General features: G+C 33.3%; 3 protein-coding genes and 1 non-coding gene across 5 annotated transcripts; 3 read left to right on the forward strand and 1 right to left on the reverse strand.

Moving 5' to 3' along the window:
* Positions 1 to 512: 512 nt before the first annotated feature.
* Positions 513 to 13755, forward strand: LOC135139725 (sulfite oxidase, mitochondrial). Of its 2 annotated transcripts, XM_064070044.1 has the most exons (12): positions 513 to 659; positions 972 to 1062; positions 1115 to 1284; positions 1338 to 1458; positions 1515 to 1696; positions 1838 to 1997; positions 2037 to 2226; positions 2278 to 2409; positions 2454 to 2646; positions 2697 to 2897; positions 13137 to 13309; positions 13585 to 13755. In XM_064070044.1, the coding sequence occupies exons 2-12, from the start codon at positions 1043 to 1045 to the stop codon at positions 13708 to 13710; spliced, it is 1668 nt and encodes a 555-aa protein (XP_063926114.1). In that variant the 5' UTR covers positions 513 to 659; positions 972 to 1042; the 3' UTR covers positions 13711 to 13755. The 2 variants fall into 2 exon arrangements, with proteins under 2 accessions (XP_063926114.1, XP_063926115.1); XM_064070045.1 differs by having other exon boundaries at positions 513 to 1062.
* Positions 13756 to 13792: 37 nt separating this feature from the next.
* LOC135139727 (uncharacterized) lies at positions 13793 to 14358 on the forward strand. Its single transcript, XM_064070048.1, has 3 exons — positions 13793 to 13877; positions 13927 to 14061; positions 14163 to 14358. The coding sequence occupies exons 1-3, from the start codon at positions 13850 to 13852 to the stop codon at positions 14339 to 14341; spliced, it is 342 nt and encodes a 113-aa protein (XP_063926118.1). The 5' UTR covers positions 13793 to 13849; the 3' UTR covers positions 14342 to 14358.
* On the reverse strand, positions 14343 to 15799 carry LOC135139726 (protein preli-like). Its single transcript, XM_064070047.1, has 4 exons — positions 15362 to 15799; positions 15101 to 15314; positions 14898 to 15053; positions 14343 to 14850 (listed from the first exon to the last, which is right to left on the reverse strand). Exons 1-4 carry the CDS (start codon positions 15451 to 15453, stop codon positions 14674 to 14676), a joined length of 639 nt encoding a protein of 212 aa, XP_063926117.1. The 5' UTR covers positions 15454 to 15799; the 3' UTR covers positions 14343 to 14673.
* A 62-nt stretch (positions 15800 to 15861) lies between these two features.
* Positions 15862 to 15933, forward strand: Trnaq-cug (transfer RNA glutamine (anticodon CUG)). Its single transcript has one exon. It is a non-coding gene; the product is annotated as a tRNA-Gln (tRNA).
* Positions 15934 to 23837: the final 7904 nt, after the last annotated feature.

A 23837-nucleotide genomic window follows, 5' to 3' on the forward strand; every position in this document is an offset into this window, starting at 1 on the left:
GTGGGTGGGGCTTATATTTTGCCCATTTTTTCTTACATACGAAGTCTTTTTTTTTCAACAAAAAACTGAAAACATGTCAACTATCATCCTGTTATTGAAGTAAAACTCTATATTAAAAAAAACAAAGATTAAACAAGAAAAGACGATTACCTATATTAAGAAAAACGACAACGGTGTAGTTTGAGTACTTCTGTTCCGAGTCCTCAAACCATTTAGTTCATTACACTGATGTTTAACTTAGGGGGTACTACGGTTCGCTCATGACGCATGTCCGCCAGGCAGCGTTGGGTTCGAGGACAGCGAAAAAATCACTAAATCCGACTAACGAATCCCTCGTAACGTCCAAGTTACGCCACAAAAATTCCCACAATGATATATTAAAGCACGTTGAATCCGAATTATGCCTCTACATTCGCTAACGCAATTTATTTCGCCCGTTTTTTTTCGATTTATCAATTAACAGCGCCGCCAACCCCCAACCGCAACGTCCCTAAACCCCCCAAGGCCGCCAATGTTGTGACTGTCACCGTGATAATTTAATTAATTTTTCACGAGTTCAAATAACATCAGTCTTTACAAATATGGGTGTGTGAAATGGCAAGCATTGGCTAAAACGAGTTCTTACACGTTCATTTTTGTGTTTGGAGCAGCACTTTTGCGTACGTTCTTGACCTTGTTAACTACTTTTCACCACTGGGTGAATTAAGTCATTAATATTCTTTCGATTGATGATAGATGGGTTCTAGTTAGGTCAACAGCAATTTCTCTGATACATTAACAAATTAATTTCTATTATTAACCGACCTCAATACGAAATCGATTATTCTACTGTTTATCTGTACAAAGTTGTTCACGGTATTGTTAATAAAATATTAACTGTTTTGAATGTCGGTGCTTATCAGATGGGGCAAATCTAATCGTTTGTAATCAGGTTTTACACGAGAATATGTCACGAAGTTGACCTTTTTCAGGTCACGTTTTTATTGGATTTGTATTAAGTTGTGACAATTTGTAGTATCTACAAATCAGTGAAGATTGCGCGATGAAATATATAGGTCCAAGGTTACATTAGTTTAGCATATTTTGGTAAAATGTTAACACGTTTTCGTTGCAGAGTCATGTACCATAGGCTTTTAAGCCGCAGATTTGTCAATCAGTTTTCAAGAAGTTGTTACCAGTTTGGTCATGAAGAAAATCAGGAGAGTGGAGCCCCACGCGCTAGGAAGTACACCAAAATGTTGCTTGGAGCGTCTGTGGGGACTTTACTAGCGTACAAATTTTACGGTAATTACGAAAAAAAAAAAAAAAGAAAAGAAATGCGTTTAAAGAAAATTTAGATTATAGAAACAATGCAGTTGTGTTAGCTGAGTCACCAGAGATGAAAATGGGAAACGTTGGTGTGGCCAAAGCAGATTTACCAGTTTATACCCTCCACGAAGTCTCAGAGCACTCCACAAAGTAAGAAAAAAATAAATAAATAAATAAAAATTAATTATTGAATATGTGATCTGCAGAGAAAAACGAATCTGGGTTACCTACAAAGAAGGCGTGTACGACATCACCGACTTCGTGACTGAACACCCAGGCGGTGACCAGATTCTATTGGCTGCTGGAAGTTCCGTGGAACCATTTTGGTTGTTGTATGCCGTCCACAATAATCCGCACGTGCTGCAAATTCTTGAAACTTTGAGAATAGGTGTGTAGATTCAAATTCAAACCACTAATCACGTGACATCGGCACCACTTGCTATTGGACGGTTGTAACATCCGTAACAACGTAAACCAATAGTGAGAGAGAAGTGCATCACGTGACTTTCTCCCCCAATCGTTGTTCAAGGAAACGTTTCAAAGGAGGACTCCCAACAGTTGGTGGCGGACATGTCGGACCCCTACTCCACCGACCCGCAGAGACACGCAGCCCTCAAGCCCGCCTCCGTGAAGCCTTTCAATGCCGAAACGCCCCCTTTTCTCCTAGTCGAACAATTCATAACCCCAAAGTGAGTTGTCGTCCGGAAAATTATTTTAACCCTTCTTAGTGAATTGTTCTATGTCCGGAATCACCTTCCCGTGCCTCAAGTAGATCCAGAAACGTACGAATTGGAGGTAGAGGTTGAGGGGCGAAAAAAGTGTCTTGTTTTGACTCTAGACGAAATAAAAAAACTCCCTAGACACACTATCACAGCGACTATCATGTGCGCTGGTAACAGGAGAAGCGAAATGGTCAAGGTAAATAGAACGGCGTAGCTGCAAAGTGTACAAATGTGATTATTTGTAAAGGTGAAACCCGTTAAAGGTTTGAATTGGGGGGCTGCCGCTGTGGGGACTGCGACTTGGACTGGGGTTAGGTTGAGGGACGTTCTTATCAAACTAGGAGTTGACGAAGACGACAAGAAATTGAAGCACGTCCAAGTAATGTAAATTTTTTGACTTGAGTGTGGTTAACAGAGAAATAGTTTGAAGGACTGGATTTTGACCCAACTGGTAAAACCTACGGGGCGTCGGTGCCTCTATGGAAGGCGATGAGTAAAAGAGGCGACGTGATTCTAGCGTACGAAATGAACGGAGAGGCGATTCCGAGAGACCACGGGTTTCCCATACGGGTCATCGTTCCAGGGGTGGTGGGTGCAAGAAATGTCAAATGGTTAGGTATTGTCGGAAAATTTGTAGAAATTGTCAAAGTTGATTGATTTTTGAAGGGAGAATTGTCGTTTCGGAAAACGAGAGCGATTCGCATTGGCAACAAAACGACTATAAGGGTTTTTCTCCCAGTACGGATTGGGATACCGTGGATTTTACTAAATCGCCAGCTATCCAGGAGCTCCCGGTTATTTCCGCCATTTGTAAACCTTCAGAGGGCGAAAAAGTCAAAGTGGAAGATGGACACATAGTGGTCAAAGGTATGAAATTCGTAAAAGCTAAAAGAGGTTCAACAATTTTTAATTTTTTTTTGATAACATGACAATATAGGTTAACCTTTTCTTTCGCAAGCAATAGCCCCGCCCACCCACCCCCTCTTCATTCCAGTGATTACTCTTAATATTGTTCAGTCTTGTCTTAACAAATACTAGCCCCGCCCACCCGCCCTCTATTTTCCTGGAAGGTATGTCATTTGCCAAAATCGGTCTTATTTTAGCAGGTACTAGTCCCGCCCACAATTGAGAAGGGGTGGGTGGGTGGGGCTTATATTTTACCCATTTTTTCTTGATATACGAATTTTTTTTTCCGACAAGAAACTGAAAATATGTTAATTATAATCCTGTTACTGAAATAAAAGTCTGTATTAAAAAAAAAACAAAGATTAAAAAAAGACGACTACCTATATGAAGAAAAAGGGGAAAATATAAGGCCCGCCCACCCACCCTATCTCAATTGTGATGATTTTTTCATTCCTAATCAGACCGAGGGATGAAGTTTAATTGCAACATCAAAATGTTTCTAGAAAATTCTACCTTTTAAAAACATATTTCATATGGTATTTTCTTGTAAAGAAATGAGCTCACGATGAATAAAAAATGATCACAATGGAGAAGGGGTGGGTGGGGGGTCTTATATTTTGCCCATTTTTTCTTAATATACGAAATATTTTTTCCCAACAAGAAACTGAAAATACGTTAACTATCGTCCTGTTATTGAAGTAAAACTCTACACTAAAAAAAACAAAGATTAAACAAAAAAGACGACTACTTATATTAAGAAAGAGGGTAAAATATAAGGCCCGCCCACCCACCCTGTCTCGATTGTGATGATTTTTTCACTCCTTATCAGACCGAGGGGTGAAGTTTAATTGTTATATCAAAATTTTTCTAGAAAATTCTACCCTTTTAAAAACATATTTCATATCGTAATTTCTAGAAATGAGCCAACGATGAATAGGAAATTCATCACAATTGAAAAGGGGTGGGTGGGTGGGGCTTATATTTTACCCATTTTTTTCTTGATATACGAAGTTTTTTTTTTCCAACAAGAAACTGAAAATATGTTAATTATAATCTTGTTATTGAAATAAAAGTCTATATTAAAAAAAAACAAAGATTAAACAAAAAAAGACGACTACCTATATTAAGAAAAAGGGTAAAATATAAGGCCCACCCACCCACCCTATCTCGATACTGATGATTTTTTCATTCCTAATCAGACCGACGGGCGAAGTTTAATTGTGAAATTAAATTTTTTCTAGAAAATTCTACTCTTTTAAAAACATATTTCATATCGTAATTTCTAGAAATGAGCCCACGATGAATAAAAAAATCATCAGAATTGAGAAGGGGTGGGTGGGTGGGGCTTATATTTTGCCCATTTTTTCTAAATATACGAAGTTTTTTTTCCAACAAAAAACTGAAAATTGTCAATTATCATCCTGTTATTGAAATAAAACTCTGTATTAAAAAAAAAACAAAGATTAAACAAAAAAAGACAACTACCTATATTAAGAAAGAGGGTAAAATATAAGGCCCGCCCACCCACCCTATCTCTATTCTGATGATTTTTTCATTGCTAATCAGACCGAGGGGCGGAGTTTAATTGCAACATCAAAATGTTTCTAGAAAATTCTACCTTTTAAAAAAATATTTCATATGGTATTTTCTTGTAAAGAAATGAGCTCACAATGAATAAAAAAATGATCACAATTGAGAAGGGGTGGGTGGGTGGGGCTTATATGTTGCCCATTTTTTCTTAATATACGAAATATTTTTTCCCAACAAGAAACTGAAAATTCGTTAACTATCCTCCTGTTATTGAAGTAAAACTCTACATTAAAAAAAAAACAAAGATTAAACAAAAAAAGACGACTACCTATATTAAGAAAGAGGGTAAAATATAAGGCCCGCCCACCCACCCTGTCTCGATTGTGATGATTTTTTCACTTCTTATCAGACCGAGGGGTGAAGTTTAATTGTTATATCAAAATTTTTCTAGAAAATTCTACGCTTTTAAAAACATATTTCATATCGTAATTTCTAGAAATGAGCCAACGATGAATAGGAAATTCATCACAATTGAGAAGGGGTGGGTGGGTGGGGCTTATATTTTACCCATTTTTTCTTGATATACGAAGTTTTTTTTTTTCCAACAAGAAACTGAAAATATGTTAATTATAATCTTGTTATTGAAATAAAAGTCTATATTAAAAAAAAAACAAAGATTAAACAAAAAAAGACTACCTATATTAAGAAAAAGGGGAAAATATAAGGCCCGCCCACCCACCCTATCTCGATTGTGATGATTTTTTCATTCCTAATCAAAATGTTTCTAGAAAATTCTACCCTTTTAAAAACATATTTCATATGGTATTTTCTTGTAAAGACATGAGCTCACGATGAATAAAAAAATTATCACAATGGAGAAGGGGTGGGTGGGTGGGGCTTATATGTTGCCCATTTTTTCTTAATATACGAAATATTTTTTCCCAACAAGAAACTGAAAATACTTTAACCTCCTGTTATTGAAGTAAAACTTAAAAAAAACAAAGATTAAACAAAAAAAGACGACTACCTATATTAAGAAAGAGGGTAAAATTTATTTGCCAAAATCAGTCTTATCTTAGCAAGTACTAGTCCCGCCCACCCACCCTCTCTCTTGTGTTTTTTTTTTTAATTTCTGGATTTTTATTCTGCAATTTATCAAGTTTTCATTAAATGTTTTTCGATTTTCAAAGATTGATTTTTTTTTATTTTTTCATGTTTGATTTTTCAATTATTATATTGATTTTTAAATTGTTGGATTTTGTTTGGCAATTATTCAAGTTTTCAATTTCAAATGTAGAAGTTTGTCATTTCGATTTTCCACGTTTAATTTTCCAATTTTTCGATTTCTTAGTTTATTGATTTTTTATTTATCGATAATTCTATTTCTCGCGATGGAATTTTTTTAGTGTTCGTTTTTAAATTTTTCAATTTTACTACTTTGCAATTTTTCGATTTTTAAATTTTAATTCTTCGATTTCTTAGATGTTTCAAATATTGTGCAATCTTTGTAGTTTCTAGTTTTAAATGTTTCAATTTTTCCATTTTCACCTTCCGATTCTTCAGTTTTTCGACTTCTCAGTTTCTCGATATTTGTTTTTTCGATTTTTTAGTTATTATGCAATTTTTCATTTTGACACTTCAAATATTTTTATTTAAGTTTTTTACTGTTTTTGGATTTTTACTTTGTAATTTTCCTAGTTTTCATTAAATTTTTCAGTTATTCGATTTCCCAATTTTTAATTTTGCGATTTTCAAAATATCGCATTTTTCGATTTTTACTTTACATTTTTTTTAACTTTTGAATTTTTCGATTAATTAGTTTCTCACTAGTTTAATAGGTAGTTTTTTTTAAATAATATTCGGGAGATTTTTTGGTACCCATCTTAGCAGATACTAGCCCCGCCCACCCACCCTCTCTTTTCTGGGAAGGTATGTCATTTGCCAAAATCGGTCTTATTTTAGCAGGTACAAGCCCCGCCCACTATTTTCTTAGCGGGTATCTCATTTGCCAAAATCAGTCTTATCTTAGCAGATACTAGCCCCGCCCACCCTCCGTCTCTCTTTTTGTGTTTTTTTTACAATTTTTTGATTTTTATTTTGCAATTTCTCTAGCTTTCATTAAATGTTTTTCGATTTTCAAAGATTGAATTTTTTTTGTTTTTTCATGTGTGATTTTTCAATTATTTTGATTTTTAAGTTGTTGGGTTTTATTTGGCAATTATTCAAGTTTTCAATTTCAAATGTAGAAGTTTTTCATTTCGATTTTCCACGTTTAATTTTCCAATTTTTCGATTTCTTAGTTTATTGATTTTTTATTTATCGATTATTCTATTTATCGCGATGGAATTTTTTTAGTTTTCGTTTTTAAATTTTTCAATTTTACCAGTTTGCAATTTTTCGATTTTTAAATTTTAATTCTTCGATTTCTTAGATGTTTCAAATATTGTGCAATCTTTGTAGTTTCTAGTTTTAAATGTTTCAATTTTTCCATTTTCAACTTCCGATTCTTCAGTTTTTCGACTTCTCAGTTTCTCGATATTTGTTTTTTCGATTTTTTAGTTATTATGCAATTTTTCATTTTGACACTTTTCAAATATTTTTATTTATGTTTTTTACTGTTTTTGGATTCTTACTTTGTAATTTTCCTAGTTTTCATTAAATTTTTCAGTTATTCGATTTCCCAATTTTTAATTTTGCGATTTTTGCGATTTTCAAAATATCGCATTTTTCGATTTTTACTTTACATTTTTTTTAACTTTCGAATTTTTCGATTTATTAGTTTCTCACTGGTTTCATAGGTAGTTTTTTTTAAATAATATTCGGGAGATTTTTTGGTACCCATCTTAGCAGATACTAGCCCCGCCCACCCACCCTCCCTCTCTTTTCTTAGAGGATATCTTGGATTTTTATTTTGCAATTTGTCTAGCTTTCATTAAATGTTTTTCGATTTTCAAAGATTGAATTTTTTTTATTTTTTCATGTTTGATTTTTCAATTATAATTTTGATTTTTTTTTAAGTTGTTGGGTTTTATTTGGCAATTATTCAAGTTTTCAATTTCAAATGTACATAGAAGTTTTTCATTTCGATTTTCCACGTTTAATTTTCCAATTATTCGATTTCTTAGTTTATTGATTTTTTATTTATCGATTATTCTATTTATCGCGATGGAATTTTTTTAGTTTTCGTTTTTAAATTTTTCAATTTTGCCACTTGCAATTTTTCGATTTTTAAATCAAATTTCGATTTTCAGTTTTTCGACTTTTGAGTTTCCCGATTTTTACTTTTATGATCTTTAAATTTCTCGTTTCTTCAATCTTTCGATTCTTCAGTTTCTGGATATTTATTTTTTCGATTTTTAAATGATTTTCAATGATTTTTATTTTGCAATTTTTCCAGTTTTCATTAAATGTTTTTCGATATCCAAAGGTTGAAATTTTTTAATTATCGATTTTTCAGTTTTCCCATTTCCCAGTTTTTAACAATTTTGGTGATTTTCAATTATCGCATTTTTATATTTTTACTTCGCAATGTTTCAATTTTAAATGTAGAAGTTTTTCATTCCAGTTTTCCACTTTTGAATTTTCCACTTTTTCGATTTGTTAATTTATCTTAGAGAGTAGGTCATTTCCCAAAATCAGTCTTACCTTAGCAAGTACTGACCTGACCTGACTTGAAAAAAAAAAATTGAAAACTTGGGAAATTTTAAATCAGAAAAATGAAAAAAGAAAAAATTGTAAAAATTAAAATTGAAGAAACAAAAGTGATAAAATCGACTAATTGAAAAAATTAAGAAATTAAAAAACCGAAAAGAAAAACTGAAAACTGGAGAAACTCTCGTATCTACTGAGTATAAGATTCATATTTCATTCTGACGAGATAAAATGAATATAATTTCGGAGGCTTCCACGGTCGGAGTCAATACATGATCGTTTTCCGGGTTGGGATCGTGTTAATTAGAGTTAGGAATATTCCTAATTTCTTAAGCCTGCTCCTGAAGATGCCACTTACGAAAGTGTGCGAAACGTTGAGTGCAAAATCGCAATTGCCACGGTCCCGACCCGGAAAACGATCACATATGAAATGAATAATTGAAATAGAGGCGGGGTGGGTGGGTGGAGTTAATTATAAATATGTTCTTTTGTACACACACACATTCAATTTATTTTACAGTATTTCCATACCTCGGTCCGTCACACCCTCTCTCATCCTTCTCCTTTTTTTAAACGCACTTTCCGCAAATCCCATTAATTTCTCATACATCTCCTTTGATTCTGGAGAACGGGTGGGTGGGCGGGGCTAAGTTAAATTTTTTCCTATAGAGTCTTTTATAAGTAAACAATAGCCCTGCTCGCTCACCCCCTCTCCATTTCAGTGATTACTCTTAATATTGTTCGATGTTCATAATTAGTCTTATCTTAGCAAGTACTGACCTGACGTGACCTGAAAAAATAGAAAACTCGAGAAATTTTAAATCGAAAAAAGAAAGGAAAAACTGAAACAACAAAAAAATAATAAAACCGAAAAATTGAAAAATAAGTATGTAATAAATTGAAGCGAAAAATTGAAACATCGGGAAATTCAATACTAAAAATTCAAAATCTAAAAATTGAAAAATTCAAAAGTGGGAAAATTGAAAAACTGAAAAATAAAGTAACAGAAAAATGTAAAAAAAGGGCCACTGCCTTCAGGTTTTTCTTCTTTTTTTGTTGTTAAACATCATGGAATAAATATAAATCGAATAATTGAATAAATTAAGAAAATTAAACCCGAAACGAAAAACTGAAAATTCGAGAAATTAAAAAATCTAAAAACTGAAAAATTTCACATTGAAAAAAGAAAAATTATAAAATCAAAACATTGAAAACCCAAAAAATTGGAAAATAAAAAACCGAAACAAAAAATAGCAAATCGAAACTTTGAAGAACTGGAAAATTTAAAAATCGAAAAATTAAAAACTCGTGAAATTGGAAATCGAAAAACCAGTAGTCCCGCCCACTCAACTCCTCTTCATTCTAACGATTTTATTTCTGGTGAGTATAAGATCCACCTTTCATTGTGACTAGATGAAATTAATTACTGAAATCGAGACGGGGTGGGTGGGCGGGGTTAATTACATGTTCTTTTGTAGAGTGGGAATGGCGAAACCGAAACAAAAAATTGCAAATTGAAAAATTCCAAGCAGTAGCCCCGCCCACTCACGCCCTATTCATTCTAATGACCACTCTTAATATTGTTGGATCTTAGTAATTTTAGCATTTTAGCAAGTATTAGCCCCACCCACCCACCCTTTATTTTCTTGGGGTATGTTAATTATATGTTCTTTTGTAGAGTGGGAATGGAAACTAATAAAACGTAGGCTGTTAAAAAAGACAAAAAAGTGTTAATCTTAATTTTTTGTTATACTATATGTTATAAGATTAATTCTTATTTAAGAAAAAAAGCAGAACGGGTGGGTGGGCGGGGCTAAGTTTAACTTTTCCTATAGAGTCTTTTATAAGCAAACAATAGCCCTGCCCACTCACCCCCTCTCCATTCCAGTGATTCAAAAATCTGAAAACTGAAAAATTTCACATTAAAAAAAGAAAAATTATAAAATCAGAACATTGAAATCCTGAAAATTTGAAAAAATAAGGAAAATAAAAAACCGAAACTAAAAATTGCAAATCGAAAATTTAAAGAAATGGAAAATTTAAAAATCAAAAAATTGAAAAGTCGTGAAATTACAAATTGAAAAATTCCAAGGAGTGGCCCCGCCCACTCACCCCCTCTTCATTCTAATGACTACTCTTAATATTATTGGGTCTTATCTTAGCAAGTTTAAGCCCCGCCCATCCACTCTTTATTTTCTTAGAAGGTATGTCATTTGCTACGATCAGTCTTATTTTAGCAAATACTAGCCCCGCCCACCCACCCTTTATTTTCTTAGGGTATGTCATTTACCAAAATCAGTTCTACCTTAGCAGGTGCTAGCTCCGCCCACCCGCGCTGTTCTCATTCTAACGATTTTATTTCTAGTGAGTATAAGATCCCCTTTCATTCTGACTAGATAAAATGAATCACTGAAATAGAGGCCGGGTGGGTGGGTGGGGTTAATTATATGTTCTTTTGTAGAGTGGGAATGGAAACTAATAAAACGTAGGCTGTTAAAAAAGACAAAAAAGTGTTAATCTTAATTTTTTGTTGTACTATATGCTATAAGATTATTTCTTATTTCAGAAAAAAAAAAAACAGAATGGGTGGGTGGGCGGGGCTAAGTTTAACTATTTCCTATAGAGTCTTTTATAAGCAAATAATAGCCCTGCCCACTTACCCCCTCTCCATTCCAGTGATTACTTTTAATATTGTTCAGTTATTTACGAAAATCAGTCTTATCTTAACAAATACTAGCGAAAAAACGAAAAAAGGAAAACTGCAAACATTAAAATTGAAGAAACAAAAATGATAAAATAGAATAACTGAAAAATTAAGAAAATAAAAATCGAAACGAAAACCTGAAAACTCGAGAAACTCAATATGAAAAATTCAAAAATCTAAAAACTGAAAAATTTCACATTAAAAAAAAGGAAAATTATAAAATCGGAACATTGAAACCGCGAAAAATTGAAAAAAATAAGTAAAATAAAAAACCGAGACAAAAAATTGCAAATTGAAAAATTCCAAGCAGTACGCCCCGCCCACTCATGCCCTCTTCATTCTAATGACCACTCTTAATATTGTTGGATCTTAGTAATTTTAGCATTTTAGCAAGTATTAGCCCCGCCCACCCACCCTTTATTTTCTTGGAAGGTATATAATATGCCGAAATCAGTCTTATCTTAGCAAGTACTAGCCCCGCCCACCCACCCTTTATTTTCTAAGGGTATGTTAATTATGTTCTTTTGTAGAGTGGAAATGAAAACTAATAAAACGTAGGCTGTTAAAAAAGACAAAAAAGTGTTAATCTTAATTTTTTTGTTATACTATATGCTATAAGATTAATTCTTATTTAAGAAAAAAAAAAACAGAACGGGTGGGTGGGCGGGGCTAAGTTTAACTTTTCCTATAGAGTCTTTTATAAGCAAACAATAGCCCTGCCCACTCACCCCCTCTTCATTCCAGTGATTAAAAAATCTAAAAACTGAAAAATTTCACATTAAAAGAAGAAAAATTATAAAATCAGAACATTGAAACCCCGAAAAATTGAAAAAATAAGGAAAATAAAAAACCCAAACAAAAAATTGCAAATTGAAAAATTCCAAGCAGTAGCCCCGCCCACTCACGCCCTATTCATTCTAATCACCACTCTTAATATTGTTGGATCTTAGTAATTTTAGCATTTTAGCAAGTATTAGCCCCACCCACGCACCCTTTATTTTCTTGGAAGGTATATAATATGCCGAAATCAGTCTTATCTTAGCAAGTACTAGCCCCGCCCACCCACCCTTTATTTTCTTAGGGTATGTTAATTATATGTTCTTTTGTAGAGTGGGAATGAAAACTAATAAAACGTAGGCTGTTAAAAAAGACAAAAAAGTGTTCATCTTAATTTTTTGTTATACTATATGTTATAAGATTAATTCTTATTTAAGAAAAAAAAAACAGAATGGGTGGGTGGGCGGGGCTAAGTTTTACTTTTCCTATAGAGTCTTTTATAAGCAAACAATAGCCCTGCCCACTCACCCCCTCTCCATTCCAGTGATTCAAAAATCTGAAAACTGAAAAATTTCACATTAAAAAAAGAAAAATTATAAAATCAGAACATTGAAACCCCGAAAAATTGAAAAAATAAGGAAAATAAAAAACCGAAACTAAAAATTGCAAATTGAAAATTTGAAGAAATGGAAAATTTAAAAATAAAAAAATTGAAAAGTCGTGAAATTACAAATTAAAAAATTCAGTGGCCCCGCCCATTCACCTCCTCTTCATTCTAATGACTACTCTTAATATTATTGGGTCTTATCTTAGCAAGTTTAAGCCCCGCCCATCCACTCTTTATTTTCTTGGGGTATATCATTTATCAAAATCAGCCCTATCCTAGCAAGTACTAGCCCCGCCCACTCGCACAGTTCGCATTCTAACGATTTTATTTCTGTTCAGTATGAGATCTACCTTTCATTCGGACTAAATAAACTTAATCACTGAAATGTGGGCGGGGTTAATTAGATGTTCTTTTGTAGAGTGGGAATGGAAACTAATAGAACGTAGGCTGTTAGAAATAGGCAGGAAAGTGCTACTCGTAATTTTTTGTTATACTATTTGCTATGCTTTAAGATTATTTCTTATTTCAGAAAAAAAAAATGGGAGAACGGGTGGGCGGGTGGGGCTAAGTTTAATTTTGCTATAGTTTTATAAGCAAACAATAGCCCTGCCCACTCACCTCCTCTCCGTTTCAGTGATTACTCTTAATATTGTTCAATCGTTTACCAAAATCAGTCTTCCGTTAACAAATACTAGCCCCGCCCACCCGCCCTCGATTTTCTTAGAGGATATCTCATTTAAAAATTGGAAAATTGTTATTATACATCAAAGTGCAGCTTTTTTCATGTTCTAAGCCCCTGAAAATAGTTCAATCAACCAAAAAAGTGTGACAATTTATTTAAATAATAATGTCTTTATTAAAATCAAAATATACCATTATTTAATTAAAAAATAAGAAGAACGTTCCACTTTGACGCCTTTTTTTTGTGAAGGTTATGCCTGGTCCGGGGGCGGCCAGAAAATAGCTCGAGTTGACGTGACAGCCGACGGCGGAAGCACGTGGTTTGTGGCCAACCTAGACCACCAAGACTCCGCCGAGCCGCCCCAGCACTGGAGTTGGACTTTGTGGTCGGCACGAATCCCAATCCCATCAGGAACTAAACAGGTACCTACTCTTTATGGCCAATATAAAACATACAATGAGCAAAAAATGCGGATGCGTTCGCGGGAATAAATAAGATTTATTATTATTTGACACGTTTTTATTAATAGTTTTACGAACTGATAATGCCTCATTGTTCCTTTTTTATATTTTTGTCGCACAGCCGAATCAATCGCAACATGAAGCCTCATTGTTTGGTTTTTTCTAATTTTTTGTCGCTGAGAAAAATTGGATCATTTTTTTGTAAAGCCACTAAAATTTCTGCTTGTATTTTGTAGGTTGAGTTGTGGGCCAAAGCCGTGGACTCTTGCTATAACACCCAGCCAGAAACATTTAAAAACATCTGGAACCTCCGCGGGGTCTTGAGCAACGCCTACCACCGCATTAAAATTAAATTAGTGTAACTTTTTTAACCCACCTTAATGAATAAATTCTGTAGACAATTGTGACTAGTGTAGCATAAAATTGACCTGTTTGGATCAATCACCAGTGTGTGTACTTACTTTGTTAGCTTCACAGGTAAAACCACGGTATTTGATAAAAATGATTTACGCTTTTTTAATTGGTTTGGGTATGGGGAACACGCGAGGGTGTTTTTCGGGCTAAGTTTATGTTTTTAGTTGTGTTGGTGGCGTCGGCAGCTGCTTCTAATTGTCCTGTTTGCGACTCCAACGACTATAACCCGGTTTGCGCTTCAGGTAAACGCTTCATGAACCTTTGCCAGCTCAAGAGACAAGTATGTTTGGGAAAAGTAGGTAAGTTAAACCTTAACCTTAAAATAACTTATAAATGACATTCATGGACCAGAATAGCCAACTTTGAAGTCGTAGTCAACTCTGATTCACTTTGTTTGCAGTACTCGAGGACGGAAAATATGAAAAGTGTCCCCCAGCCCTATCCCAGTCTCACGAGAAAACCATGCGCATGGGACACATTGAGTGTGCAGAGCCCCAAAACCAAAACTTTGACCATTTTTCATCAACTCACCCGGTGTTACGATTTTTCCAGCGTCTGTTTACATATCTAACCCAATAAATTTTGCTTCTGCCGAATGTTTATTAGTTTTTAATTACAACTCGTACAATACTCAGTACCTCATAGTACGTAACGCGAGTCTAAAAATAATTACACCTTCCATGAACATCCTACACACAAACAACTTTCAACTGGTAGTCATATGTACATCCATAATAAATTTCGCTTAAGTTAATTACACTATACATGTTTTTTTTTTTTGAATAAAAAAGTATCAAAAATCGAAATTAATTTATAATTAAACGATGGAATACTTTAGCGAGTGAATCTTAGTAGTTTAAAGTGAACAAGTAACGTGACCAGTTTTTTTTTAATTATTTAATTAGTACGTATTAGGATTGATTAGGATGCAGGGACGCATATATGGGAACCGCTTTTGACTTGGCGAGTTCGGACGCATTTATCGCTGCATCTTTCAATTTACTGGTGGCCGTTATTGTGGCATGTGTCGTTGTGACGGTGCTCTGCAGGGGGAACATGTTAGCTAGGACGTAATTAAATCCGCCCACCTAGAACAATTATACCAACAATCATACCATTAAAAATAAAGTCTCACCATTTTATTGCAGTTTTTCTTAAACCTTTCGTACCCGAAGGCACAGATCGCTCTGCTGAAGCCTCTGATCTGAGAGTCAATCCACGCCGATCGCACCGCCACGGTTTTCCCAGGCTGCTCGTCGCTTTGTCGGTAGACCACTTTCTCGGTCACACTCTACAAACCAAGTGACAAACCAGCCACTTATCAACCCCAACACTTACCATGACTTTCGTGTAGCCAAGATTCCTCGTGTACGTAATTAATACTTTGTTCACTGGGTCGACTATCGACTCCTCGATGATGTGGACGTGCTTCGAGGTTATGAACCTTTCCGCCCACTTCGGTATCGGGTTAGTTTTGCTGAGGAGCCTCGTCGAAAACAAGCGGCCTGAACGCACATTCCGACACACTGTGTCTTCAGACAGGACGTGTTTGCTGCAAAGCTAACCTTACAGGAGCGTTCGGGAGCACCGCACAGTTACCTGTTCGGGTTGGGGTATCTCTTCCAGAATCCCTGCGCTACTTGGTCCCAAGTATAGTTAAAAATCGTGGTGTGTTCGTAGAACCTGGTCATGATTTTGGAATTTCAGAGTAGAGGTGCGAATGTTTCAAGAGATTTATGTAACGAGTGGAATGAACAGTTTAAGGTCATTTCACGCAGTTCCGGCTTTGATCATAGGTCTTAAGGGATTATCGGATCATGTTTCGTTCGCACCTTTGCCCTATGTCAAACCGAACCACGAACTGTCAATTTCGGATCATAACCTTTTACGGAGTTTTGTAAACAAGGTAGAATTGACAGGGAACGTGACTTATGACGCGTAGGCAGGTTGTTGTGTTTGGCAAAGGTCGGAAATGATTTGTAGCGGGTTTGTCATGGAAGAATTGGGCGGTGGAGGCGGTTTCGGGAGAAAACATGTTTTTGGGAGAGGTTAGTGGGGTGTGGGTTTTTCACACGATTGGTAACCGGTGCTAACAAGCAGGTCCCATGGTGTAATGGTTAGCACTCTGGACTCTGAATCCAGCGATCCGAGTTCAAATCTCGGTGGGACCTTGTCTGTTACTTTTTTTTTTGAACTTCAATTCCGAGACAATGTTTTGTTTTTTTTTTTGTAATTTAAGGAGACAGTTCAGTTTTAAACAACAATAAATAATTTACTTACTCGTTTTTCCGTTGGTTTTTCATTGCATGTGCAGTAACTTTTGTACTATTTATGGGTTAAGTATTGTTTTTAAATACCAAGTGCGCACCGTTTGTCATTAACGTTATCGTCTTTTGCACTAAAATAGCGTTGATAAGATACTTAAAACAATTACTGACGAACAATGAAAACTACGTTAATAAAAGTTTTTTGCTTAAAAGTACAAATCTGAATAAAATATTTTGGAATTTTATTAAGATCTTAGATTTCTAGCTGCATTGTGTGTTTTTTTTTAATAGTCACACAGCAACAATGCCGTTTATCAATTTATCAGTCATTCAAGTAATTTAAGTTTGACCTTCAGACTTGTCAAAAAGAAAAGATAATTTTTTGTTATCAAGTAAACTATCTTATTTTATTAGTTATTAGAGTCAAATGTAAGTATTAGTTTTTGACTTGTGGTATCCGATTTTCCAATTTTTCTATTTTTAAGTTTTCGATTTGTCGTTTCTTGATTTTTCACTTTTTCGATATTTTAATTTATTGATTTCTCGATTTACGACACAGAGGTTTCATATTCATCTTCATTTCATAGTTTATAATTTTTCGAAGAAGCTGGATTCATTGGGCTGCACTTTAGGGGCGAGGAAAGTTCAAATCTCAAAGTCAGCAGTTTCTATATGGATCCGCCGAAATCATGGTCAAAATCTTTAGAAATCCACAACTTTTTAAAAAATAATCTTAAAAATGGGGTGAAATGTTAAATTGCTTGCTTGAAATATAAAATAAATTTTTATACAAGAAATTACTTTTCCTTTTTTATGGAAAAAAATTACGATTAGCGCTTTTTTAGGTTTTCCTTATCCTAGATTCTATTAGTTTCCACTCCCCTTTGAAAAAAGAATATAATTAGCCCCGCCCACCCACCCCGCCTCCGTTTCAGTGATTTATTTTATCTGGTATGAATGAAAGGTGGATCTTATAGTGAACAGAAGTAAAATCGTTAGAATGAAAACAGCACAGGTTAGCAAAACAAAACTGATTTTGGCAGATGATAGAACCTCAAAAAAAATAAGGGTGGGTGGGCGGGGCTAGTACACTAATGCAGTCACTACAAGATCTTCTAATATTCTTTAAAAAATACAACACGAGGCTTCCGAGATTTGTCCAAACTTTTTTAAATAAGTACCAGAGACCACTACGAATTTTTTCAAATTATTTTAAAATTAATAAAAACATAAGGCGTCCCAATTTGAATTTTTTTTTCGTCCATTCGACAGAGTAGAATTCAGTCTTCATCTAAGACTAAATAAAATAAGCCAATGAAATTCAAAAGCCGAAGTGGGTGGGGTTAATTTTACATTTTTGTCAAGATTCCACTTTTTATTAATAAACCTAAAAACAACCAACTTTTTTCCAATAAAATGAGTGATTCTGATTAGAAAGAAAACCGGGTGGGTGGGTGGGGCCATTTTTTTTCCAACTTTCGACAAAAAATACCAGGGACTACCCGAGATTTTTTCTTTTTTTTTCAAAATTAAAAAACATAAGAGGTCCCAATATGCTTTTACATTCTTAAAAAAATATATTGGGGCTCCTGAGGATTTGATCTCTTTTAAAGATAAATCACCAGTAGCCCCCGAGATCTTTTCACATTCTAAAAAAAAAGAAAACACTAAGAACACCTAAGATTCTTTCAAATTTTATAAAAAAAATACCAAAGACGACCTGAGATTTTTTCAATTTTTTTCAGCATTAATAAAACATAAAACGATCCCACCATGTCTTCTAATATTCTTTAAAAAATGCAACACGAGGTTTCCAAGATTTTTTCAAATTTTTTTTAAAAAGTACCTACTACGAATTTATTCAAATAATTTCAAAATTAATAAAAACATAAGAAGTCCAAATTTGAATTTTTTTTTCGTTCATTCGACAAAGTAGATTTCAATCTTCATCTCAGAGTAAATAAAATAAGCCAATGAAATTCAAAAGCAGAAGTGGGTGGGGTTAATTTTACATTTTTGTCAAGATTCCACTATTTATCAATATATCTAAAAACAACCAACTTTTTTCCAATAAAATGATCGATCGGAATGAAAACCGGGTGGTGGGCGGGGCTACTTTGATCTTTTTCAAGTGTAGATTCTACCACTTGACAATAGAATTCAATTTTGATCTCAGAGTACTTAAAATAAGCCAATAAAATTCAAAATTCCACTGCTTATCGATTGAAAATCCATTTTAATCCAATAAAATGGGTGATTAGAAAGAAAACCGGGTGGGTGGGCGGGGCCATTTTTTTTCGAACTTTCTACAAAAAATACCAGGGACTACTCGAGATTTTGTTCTTTTTTTTTTCAAAATTAAAAAACATAAGAGGTCCCATGATGCTTTTACATTCTTAAAACCGTACACTAAGGTTCTTAAGGCTCTTTTAAATTCTTTTAAAGACAAAACACCAGTAACCCTTAAGATATTTTAATTTCTTTAAAAAATACAACACGAGGCTTCCAAGATTCTTTCAAATTTCCTAAAAAAAAAAAACAACATCAGGGACTATACGGGATTTTTTCAAATTCTTTCAAAATTAATAAAAGATAAATAGTCGCAAGGTGCTTTTACATTCTTAAAAAAATATATTGGGGATCCTGAGGATTTGATCGCTTTCAAAGATAAAACATCAGTAGCCCCCGAGGTCTTTTCACATTCTAAAAAAAAGAAAACACTAAGAACACCTAAGATTATTTCAAATTTTATAAAAAAATACCAAAGACGACCCGAGATTTTTTCAATTTTTTTCAGAATTAATAAAACATAAAACGATCCAAATGTCTTCTAATATTCTTTAAAAAATGCAACACGAGGTTTCTAAGATTTTTTCAAACTTTTTTAAAATGGTACCAGAAATCACTACGAATTTTTTCAAATTATTTCAAAATTAATAAAAACATAAGGCGTCCCAATTTGAATGTTTTTTTCGCCTACTCGACAGAGTAGAATTTGGTCTTCGTCTAAGAGTAAATAAAATAAGCCAATGAAATTCAAAAGCAGAATTGGGTGGGGTTAATTTTACATTTTTGTCAAAATTCCACTATTTTTTATCAATATAACTAAAAACAACCAACTTTTTTCCAATAAAATGATCGATCAGAATGGAAACCGGGTGGGTGGGCGGGGCTACTTTGAATTTTTTGAAGTGTAGATTCTACCACTTGGAAATAAAATTGAATTTTGATCTCAGAGTACTTAAAATAAGCCAATAAAATTCAAAATTCCACTGTTTATCGATTGAAAATCCACTTTAATCCAATAAAATGGGTGATTAGAAAGAAAACCGGGTGGGTGGGCGGGGCCATTTTTTTCGAACTTTCTACAGAAAATACCAGGGACTACCCGAGATTTTGTTCTTTTTTTTTCAAAATTAAAAAACATAAGAGGTCCCATGATGCTTTTACATTCTTAAAACCATACACTAAAGTTCTTAAGGCTCTTTTAAACTCTTTTAAAGACAAAACACCAGTAACTTCCAAGATCTTTTAACATTTTTTAAAAAATACGACACAAGAGGCTTCCAAGATTCTTTCAGATTTCCTAAAAAAACACATTAGGAACTATACGGGATTTTTTCAAATTCTTTCAAAATGAACAAAAACGTAATGCTTGTACACTGTTAAAAAATACAACAGGGGCTCTTGAGGCTCTTTCAAATTCTTTTACAGATGAAGCACCAATAGCCCCCAAGATCTTTTCACATTCTCTAAAAAATAAAACACGAAGGGTCCCTAAGATTCTTTCAAACGTTCTGTAAAAATGGACTTTTCGGGATTTTTTCAAATTCTTTCAAAATTAATAAAAGATAAAGAGTCGCAAGATGCTTTTACATTCTTAAAAAAATATAATGGAGCTCCTGAGGATTTGATCTCTTTTAAAGATAAAACACCAGTGACCCCCGAGATCTTTTCATATTCTAAAAAAAAGAGAGAAAACATTAAGAACATCTAACATTCTTTCAAATTTTATAAAAAAATACCAAAGACGACCCGACAATTTTTCAATTTTTTTCAGAATTAATAAAACATAAAACGATCCAAAGGTCTTCTAATATTCTTTAAAAAATGCAACACAAGGCTTCTAAAATTTTTTAAAACTTTTTTAAAATGGTACCAGAAATCACTACGAATTTTTTCAAATTATTTCAAAATTAATAAAAACGTAAGGCGTCCCAATTTGAATTTTTTTTTCGTCCATTCGACAGAGTAGAATTCAGTCTTCATCTAAGACTAAATAAAATAAGCCAATGAAATTCAAAAGCCGAAGTGGGTGGGGTTAATTTTACATTTTTGTCAAGATTCCACTATTTATCAATATACCTAAAAACAACCTACTTTTTTCCAATAAAATGATCGATCAGAATGAAAACCGGGTGGGTGGGTGGGGCCATTTTTTGGAAGTTTCTACAGAAAATACTAGGGACTACCCGAGATTTTTTTCTTTTTTTTTCAAAATTAAAAAGCATAAGAGGTCCCAAGATGCTTTTACATTCCTAAAACCATACACAAAATTTTTTAAGGCTCTTTTAAACTCTTTTAAAGACAAAATACCAGTAACTTCCAAGATCTTTTAACATTTTTAAAAAAATACAACACAAGAGGCTTCCAAGATTCTTTCAAATTTCCTTAAAAAAATATATCAGGGACTATGTGGAATTTTTTCAAGTTCTTTCAAAATGAAAAAAACGTAAGGGGTTCCAAAATGCTTTGACACTGTGAAAAAATACAGGAGGGGCTTTTGAGGCTTTTTAGAACTTTTTTAAAGACAATGCACCATTAGCCCACAAAATCTTCTAATATACTTTAACAAATACAACATTAGGCTTCCAAGATTTTTTCAAACTTTTTTAAAATGGTACCAGAAATCACTACGAATTTTTTCAAATTATTTCAAAATTAATAAAAACATAAGGCGTCCCAATTTGAATTTTTTTTTCGTCCATTCGACAAAGTAGAATTCAATCTTCATCTCAGAGTAAATAAAATAAACCAATGAAATTCAAAAGCCGAAGTGGGTGGGGTTAATTTTACATTTTTGTCAAGATTCCACTATTTATCAATATACCTAAAAACAACCAACTTTCTTCCAATAAAATGATCGATCAGAACGAAAACCGGGTGGGTGGGCGGGGCTACTTTGAATTTTTTGAAGTGTAGATTCTATCACTTGACAATAAATTTTTTTTTTCGAACTTTCTACAAAAAATACCAGGGACTACTCGAGATTTTGTTCTTTTTTTTTTTTAAATTAAAAAACGTAAGACATCCCAAGATGCTTTTACATTCTTAAAAAAATATATTGGGGCTCCTGAGGATTTGATCACTTTTAAAGATAAATCACCAGTAGCTCTCGAGATCTTTTCACATTCTAAAAAAAAGAAAACACTAAGAACACCTAAGATTCTTTCAAATTTTATAAAAAAGTACCAAAGACGACCCGAGATTTTTAAATTTTTTTCAGAATTAATAAAACATAAAACGATCCCAATGTCTTCTAATATTCTTTAAAAAATGCAACACGAGGTTTCCAAGATTTTTTCAATTTTTTTTTTAAAAGTACCAACTACGAATTTATTCAAATAATTTCAAAATTAATAGAAACAGAAGACGTCCCAATTTGATTTTTTTTGTCGTCCACTCGACAAAGTAGAATTCAATCTTCATTTTAGAGTAAATAAAATAAGCCAATGAAATTCAAAAGTGGAAGTGGGTGGGGTTAATTTTACATTTTTGTCAAAATTCCACTAGTTATCAATATACCTAAGAACAACCAACTTTTTTCCAATAAAATGATCGATCAGAATGGAAACCGGGTGGGTGGGAGGGGCTACTTTGAATTTTTTGAAGTGTAGATTCTACCACTTGGCAATAAAATTCAATTTTGATCTCAGAGTACTTAAAATAAGCCAATAAAATTCAAAATTCCACTGTTTATCGATTGAAAATCCACTTTAATCCAATAAAATGGGTGATTAGAAAGAAAACCGGGTGGGTGGGCGGGGCCATTTTTTTTTCGAACTTTCTACAAAAAATACCAAGGACTACCCGAGATTTTTTTCTTTTTTTTTCAAAATTAAAAAGCATAAGAGGTCCCAAGATGTTTTTACATTCCTAAATATATAATAAACTTACTTACTAAAACCATACACTAAAGTTTTTAAGGCTCTTTTAAACTCTTTTAAAGACAAAACACCAGTAACCGCTAAGATCTTTTAATTTCTTTAAAAAATACAACACGAGGCTTCCAAGATTCTTTCAAATTTCCTACAAAAAAATAATCAGGGCCTATGCGGGATTTTTTCAAATTCTTTCAAAATGAACAAAAACGTAATGCTTTTACACTGTTAAAAAATACAACAGGGGTTCTTGAGGCTTCTTCAAATTCTTTTAAAAACGAAGCACCAGTAGCCTCCAAGATCTTTTCACATTCTCTAAAAAATAAAACACGAAGGGTCTCCAAGATTCTTTCAAACGTTCTGTAAAAACAGACTTTTCGGGATTTTTTCAAATTCTTTCAAAATTAATAAAAGATAAAGAGTCGCAAGATGCTTTTACATTCTTAAAAAAATATATTGGAGCTCCTGAGGATTTGATCTCTTTTAAAGATAAAACACCAGTAGCCCCCGAGATCTTTTCAGATTCTAAAAAAAAGAAAACACTAAGAACACCTAAGATTTTTTCGAATTTTATAAAAAAATACCAAAGACGATCCGAAATTTTTTCAAATTTTTTCAGAATTAATAAAAGATAAAACGGTCCCAATATCTTCTAATATTCTTTAAAAAATATAACACAAGGCTTCCAAGATTTTTTTCAAACTTTTTAAAAAAGTACCAGGGATTACTACGAATTTTTTCAAATTATTTCAAAATTAATAAAAGCATAAGGCGTCCCAATTTGAATTTTTTTTCGTCCACTCGACAAAGTAGAATTCAATTTTCATCTTAGAGTAAATAAAATAAATCAGTGAAATTCAAAAGCAGAAGTGGGTGGGGTTAATTTTACATTTTTGTCAAAATTCCACTATTTATCAATATACCTAAAAACGACCAACTTTTTTCCAATAAAATGATCGATCAGAATGGAAACCGGGTGGGTGGGCGGGGCTACTTTGAATTTTTTAAAGTGTAAATTCTACCACTTGACTATAAAATTCAATTTTGATCTCAGAGCACTTAAAATTAGCCAATAAAATTCAAGATTCCACTACTTGTTGATATAAAATCCACTTTAATCCAATAAAATGGGTGATTAGAAAGAAAATCGGGTGGGTGGGCGGGGCCACTTTTTTTCAAACTTTCTACAAAAAATACCAGGAACTACCCGAGATTTTCTAATTTTTTTATCAAAATTAAAAAACCAGAGGCTCCAAGATACTTTTAGATTCTTAAAGCCATACACTAAGGTTCTTAAGGCTCTTTTAAACTTTTTTAAAGACAAAACACCAGTAACCCCCAAGATTCTTTCAAATTTCCTAAAAAAAAAATATCACGGACTATATGGGATTTTTTTCAAATTCTTTCAAAATGCTTTTACACTGTTAAAAAATACACCAGGGACTCTTGAGGCTCTTTTTATTTTTATTTTTTTTTTAAGAAAGCATCAGTAACCCCCTAGATCTTTCCACATTCTCAAAAAAATTAAACACTAAAAACCTCTAAAATTCTTTCAAATTTGATAAAAATGTACCAAGAACTACCCGAGATTTTTTCAAATACTTTCAGAATTAATAAAACATAAAAAACTTGCACATTCTGAAAAAA

This window comes from Zophobas morio, unplaced genomic scaffold (genome assembly GCF_036711695.1).
Source record: "Zophobas morio isolate AGI-343-1 ecotype UQ-CSIRO unplaced genomic scaffold, CSIRO_AGI_Zmor_V1 ptg000033l, whole genome shotgun sequence".
Lineage (NCBI taxonomy): Eukaryota > Metazoa > Arthropoda > Insecta > Coleoptera > Tenebrionidae > Zophobas > Zophobas morio.